The 6,399-nt window shown below is 42.3% G+C and overlaps 1 protein-coding gene across 1 annotated transcript in view; it reads left to right on the plus strand.

Annotated features, from left to right (window-relative positions):
• Positions 1 to 5,729: 5,729 nt before the first annotated feature.
• The window catches only part of dhx33 (DEAH (Asp-Glu-Ala-His) box polypeptide 33), a 13,915-nt gene continuing 13,245 nt past the window's right edge, over positions 5,730 to 6,399 (plus strand). Inside the window, exon 1 of the mRNA XM_037687713.1 lies at positions 5,730 to 5,762. Within this exon, the coding sequence (XP_037543641.1) occupies positions 5,730 to 5,762 (33 nt within the window). The remainder of the gene's footprint in view (positions 5,763 to 6,399) is intronic.

The following is a 6,399-nucleotide window of genomic DNA, read 5'->3' on the forward strand; positions in this document are numbered from 1 at the left end:
ATCACTTTGTGTGTGGGGGGGGGGGGGGGGGGGGGGCATGCAAGCACTGTCTCATTCGGCTCTTCATTTCACTCACATTCTTTACGCCGGGAGCTGCTCTGCTTCTCTAATCTCCTTTCACAGAAGAAGAAAAGTGGCAAATTCGCAATTATTCAAAAGTTGAAGCATTGGGAATAAACAGAACGGCAACAAAATGGTCTCTCAAGAAAAAACTACTTTTCTTATGTAGAATCTTTGTGATGTTGAGCCATTTTGAAATTAAAAGTCTATCAATCCTTGGAGGAATGCATATCACCCACTGCCTTTCATGCCACCAGATTTGAACTAAGTTCATCTAAGTTGTTAGTGGCTATGCACCAAACGTCAGTTCAGAGTATCCGGCCTTCTTGGAGTCCTTGGTGGGGGGTGCTGGAAGGTGCGCCAGCTGGGAAATGGACTGTACTTATATAGCGCCTTTCTATCTTATGAATGCACTCAAAGCTCTTTACAACAATCTGTGCCTCATTTACCCATTCATACAACACTCTACAAGATCTCTGCAAAGCTAATTGAACAAATCATTCTATAGAGGCTAATCAGAGCTTTATCACATTCATACACCGATGGGACACATGGGAGGCAATGAGGGGTTCAGTGTCTTGCCCAGGGACACTTCGGCATGTGACTGCTGGTGGATTTGAACCCTCAACTCTTGCACTGGAGGACGACTGCTCTAACCACTCCGCCACAGCCGCCCCTGGGAGCTGGGGACTCCTTTATTCTGCTGGGGGATTCATTGCCCATGTAGGTGATGACAGTGTGACCTGGAGGGGTGTGATCGGAAGGAACGGACTCTCTGATCTGAACTCGAGCGGTGTTCTGTTTTTGGACTTCTGTGCTAGTCATAGTTTGTCCATCACAAGGTCAAGGTTTCTTTATTGTCATTCTCATCACATGCGGTACATGTGAAGGAACGGAATTGTGTACACAGGGTCCAAGTTATATCCAACAAAAGTATAAATTGTAAAGTAAAACAGTAATAAGATCTAAGATATGAACTAAGAAATATGCTAAACTAATACACTAAGCACTAATAGTACAAAAATAATATGCCGAACAACAGCAGCATGAAATAAATCAGCAGCATGAGTTTAGCGACATGGATAGTCAGCAGCACATATCAACAATCAAGCTGAATCAATTTTCAACTTAATTTATTTGCAGTTGAATCAATCACAAACACCCTGTCTCAACATAAGGGTGTCCATAAATGCAAATGGCACCAGGATGCCATAGGTCGTATATCGATGATGGACTTTGTAGTCATGCCATCTGATTTGCGGCTGTTTGTTTTGGACACTCGGGTGAAGAGAGGAGCTGAGCTGTCAACTGATCACCATTTGGTAGTGAGTTGGATCAGATGGTGGGGGGAGATGTGGAACAGACCCGGTAGACCCAAATGTGTAGTGAGGGCTTGCTGGGAATGCCTGGCAGAAGAGCCCGTCAGAAAGATCTTCAACTCACACCTTACCTGTGGTCACAGGCTCTGGGTAGTGATCGAAAAAATGATATTGCGGATACAGGCGGTTGAAATGCGTTTCCTCTGCAGGGTAGATGGACTCTCCCTTAGAGATAGGGTGAGAAGTTCAGTTATCCGGGAAAGACTCCGAGTAGAACCGCTGCTCCTCCACATTGAGAGGAGCCAGTTGAGGTGGTTCGGGCATCTGGTAAGGATGTCCCCAACTTCGGAACAAGCGGAAGATAATGGATGGATAGATGGAATTCCAAAAGTTTTAGTTAAAACATTTAAGTGTCCCATCTTTACACATTTAAGTCATCTGGAGTTTTTATTTTATTTATTTATTTATTTGTTATTTATTAATTTATTTATTTTTGTGGAAATAATATTATGCTAAAGCATCTATTGAACGGTGTCTCATGTCAACCAGAAAAAACTAATTTGACATAGTTAAGACCACTGCTGTGATGGTTGTGCAGCCACGGCGAAGCTTAATAAGGACCAGTCTTGGAAGAGGCTGAGAAAGATTTAAGAAGCTACAGATAATAAAATAAGCAAAACATTTAAAAAGAAACTCGAGGACTACAAGTTAAAAAGAGTGCAAGGATAAACATCATAAGCAAGCATCAACAAAAACGGTCATAAATATGTGAATGTGCCTTCCATGCCAAAAAAGGGGAAATTCATAGACATTCAAAGTCAAGTCTGTCAGATGTGCAGCTGATGCTGAAGAGCCTTAATGTGTCAGGGTTACAACATTGTTCTGCAAACTCTGCAGTGGTGGTCTGGGAACATTTGTCTTAATGGATCATGTTGCCATTGGAGCCACTATGGACCTTTCAAAACATTTTAAACATTTTCAAAAAACTGGTGTGACAAGCCTTCTCCCAAAATAGTCTAACACTACATTCATACTGAAGATCTTAATGCTCAATTAAAAAAATTCTGCTCGGACAAAAAAATGTTGCTGGGTTGTTCAAATTATAATTTAAATGTGACAGCCATCAGATTCCAGTCTCTGGCCATGAAGTAACCTGCGTCCACAAAAAAAGATGCGACACGCAGCCCGCTGTGTTTACGTGAGTAAAAATGAATGCTACACACATGTTAACATGCATGAATCAGTTCTAAAGTTGTTGTGTAATTCTCCTTCTTTTTCCTTTGGCATTTCCCTCTTCAGGGGTCACAAGTCATCCTCCTCCATCTCCTCTGCATCCTCTGTCCTCACTCCAACTACCTCCATGTCTTCTCTAACTGCATCCATATATCTCCTCTATGGCCTTACTCTTTGTATTTTTCCTGGCAGCTGCATTTCTAACATCCTTCTACCAAAATACCCACTGTCCCTCCTCTGGACATGTCCAAACCATCTCAGTGTGTCCTCTCTAACTTTATCTCCCAGTTGTTCAACCTGTGTTGTACCTCTGATGATCTCATTCCTAATCTTATCCATCCTTGTCACTCCTAAGGAGAACCTCACCTTCCTTTCTGTCACTTAATGTTCTTTCTCCTGTCATTTCATCAGCGCCACTGTCTCCAGACCATACAACATAGCTGGTCTCACCACTGTCTTGTAAACCTTTCCTATGACCTTTGCTGCCACCCTTTTGTCGCAAATCACTCCTGAAACTTTTCTCCATCACTCCATCCTGCCTGTACTCTCTTTTTCACCTCTTTACTGCACTCCCCATTTTCCTGTGCAGTGGACTCTTAAGTACTTGAAGTCCTGCACCTTTGTGACCTCTGCTCCTTGTAGCCTCACTGTTCCACCGGCCTCCCTCTCATTCGCACACATGGACTCTGTCTTACTACAGCTGGCTTTCATTCCTCTTCTTTCAAGTGCATACCTCCACCTCTCCAAGTTCTCTTCCACCTGTTCCTTGTTCTCACCACAGATCACAATGTCATCTGCAAACATGATAGTCCATGGGAATTCCTGCTTGATCTCATCTGTTAGTTGGTCCATCGCCAGAGCAAACAAGAAGGGGCTCAGAACTGATCCTTGTTGCACTCCCACCTCCACCTTGAAGCTATCTGTCACTCCTACAGCACATCTCACCACTGTCCTGCTGACCTCATACATGACCTGTACCAGTCGAACACACTTCTCTGCCGCTCCAGATTTCCTCATGCAACACCACACCTCCTCCCTCTGCACTCTGTCATATGCTTTTTCTAACTCCACAAAGACACAATGGAGTTCTTTCTGACCTCTGTACTTCTCTATCAGCATCCTCAAATCAAAGATGGCATCTGTGGTGCTCTTTCTTGGCATGAAACCATACTGCTGCTGACAGTCACCTCTCATCTCTATCTTACACAACTCTCTCCCAGATCTTCATCGTGTGGCTCATCAACTTAATTCCCCTGTAGTTGATACAACTCTGTACATCACCCTTTTTTCTTAAAAATGTGCACCAGCACACTTCTTCATTCCTCGGGCATTTTCTCACCCTCAACAATGTCATTGAATATTTGAGTCTGAAACCTCACAGCCATCTCTCCAAGACATTTCCAAACCTCCACTAATATGTCATCAGGTCCTACTGTCTTCCCTTTCTTCATTCCTTTCAAAGATTTCTAAACTTCATTCTCACTGATCTTTCCCACTTCCTGGTCCAGTTTCTATGACCTCTGCTCTTCTTTCCTTTTCATTCTCTTCATTCAGTAGCTCTCCAAAGTACTCCTTCCATCTTCTCATCACACTCTCCTCACTTGTTAGAGCATTACCATTCCCATCTTTAACAAGCTTAACCTGCTGCACATCATTTCCACCTGATCCCTCTGTCTTGACAATCAGTACAAGTCCGTCTTGCCTTCTTTAGTGTCCAGTCTCCCATACAACTCATCATATGCCTTCTGCTTTGCCTTTGCTACCTCCCTCTTTGCTCTATGTTGCATCTCCTTATATTCCTATACTCTTCAGTCCTCTCACCGTCATATTTCTTCTTGGCTAACCTCTTTCTTTGAATAGCTTCCTGCACTTCACTATTCCACCAGGTTCCTTTATCATCTTTTCTCTATCCAGATGACACATCAAGTACCTTCCTACCTGTCTCTCTAATTACTGTTGCTGTAGTAGCCCAGTCCTCTGGAAACTCTTTATTACCACCCAGAACCTTTAACAGCTCCTCTCTGTACTCCTCACAACATTTCTCTTTCCTCCACTGTTGGTCTGCTTCTCTGATTTTACTCAAATAGTAAAATCATAATTAAGGTGACTTGAAATGAGTTTGTTACTTAAAAAGATCAATAAAATGTTGAATGGATAATGATACAACTTGATTTTTAGCGTTTCACTGGCGGGTTAACTAATTGCATTGTACATTTGTAATTTAGTCGGTTGTTGTGGAAGTGTTTGCAGGATTCACCCTTTAAAAATCAGACATGTTTGTAGCTATAATTGTTCTGTTTTACAGAGAAATCTGAGACTTTTCCCTTAAATTTAAAAGAGACAAGCAATAAGTATGTTTGCAGTGCACAATTCTCTGTTTAACATCTCACTTAAAACTGACAGTACAGGAATGCGTTATTGACATAAGCTGAAGATCATCTTAATTCACAGTTAGGTTATAAGCAAAGAGAGTTAAAACTGGCAGGTCATCCATGACTTTCACTGACGCTGACTTCAAGAGGATTTCAAATGTTTAAAAAGCTTTGACAAATAAAGCATCTGCTCAAATCTAGAAAGGACAGAAAAATCAAGCCCATGTCACCACAGCAGAGAAGCAGCAAAAACTGAACTTTTCCTCTGTTTTGAGTACCCAGCTGGTAGTAGGGATTGTTGTATCCTTTCTAGAAAATTTCTTTATGACCTGCTTCTTTGCAATGAACATTCAGGCACTTAATCTGTAGACTAACTATTACAGTATAAATAGGCTGTCAACACAGCTTCCTCGAAAGTCACACCAACGTGATTTTTTGCTTTTTACTGCAATGGGAACAATGAGGTGGGTGGAGAGGACTACAGGTACACTCAAGTATTTGTTTCTCTTGTCTAATCATGCAAAAACACATTCTGACACATGGCAGACGTCATCAACGGTTTGTTCAGATACTTCTTTCAAGCCAAAGGTATATTACCAAATGCAGTCATAGCAAAAACTCTAGGTCAAGTCTAAATATTTTTTAATTATTATTGCCGTAAAAGGTAGGCAAGCACCTGTATGTTTGTGTTTGTCTGTCAGTGTGTCGTATGAAACCCTGTTCTGATTTTAATTAAACTCTCATAATGTATATACAGAAACAGAAGAGGGGGAAGCAGGTAGGCAAGCTGGCCTAGCTAAAAGCTAAAAGCTAAAAGGACACCTATTCCTTCTCTCGTTCTGGCCAATGTCTGCTCACTGGATTAAAAAAAGGACTTACATCTGAGGATGAGTGTTTCTACAGAGATGAAGAACTGTGCTGTTCTTTGCCTAACGGAAACACGGCTTAACAACAACATGCTGGACTCAGCCTTCCAGATCAACGGTCTTCAGTTATTCCGAGAGTACTGTGACCATTGGTCGAGTAAAATATGGGGGGAGGACTCTATGTTTGTGAGTGAGGATTGGTGTACGACCTGTGGACTGGTCAAAAGCTACTGCTCTGAGGTGATCGAGCTTAGGACTGTGAAATGTTGGCCGTACTATCTGCCACAGGAGTTTACTGCAGTGTTCATCACTATTGTTGACATCCCACCGGGTGCTAATGCTAACAAAGCATCAAAGGAACTATTAGCTCACTACAGATAAAGCACCTGGAGGTGTTCTGCATGGTTGCGAGGGACTTTAACCACATGAAACTGACGGACACTGCCCAGTTTTTACCAGTATGTCACCTTTCCTACGTATGGAGACAACACTCTGGACTGTGTGTACACTAACAGTTATACAGAGTTCTTCCTTAACCCCCCCCCCCCC

This window comes from Nematolebias whitei, chromosome 14 (assembly GCF_014905685.2).
Source record: "Nematolebias whitei isolate Nwh7 chromosome 14, NemWhi1, whole genome shotgun sequence".
In the NCBI taxonomy this organism is placed as follows: domain Eukaryota; kingdom Metazoa; phylum Chordata; class Actinopteri; order Cyprinodontiformes; family Rivulidae; genus Nematolebias; species Nematolebias whitei.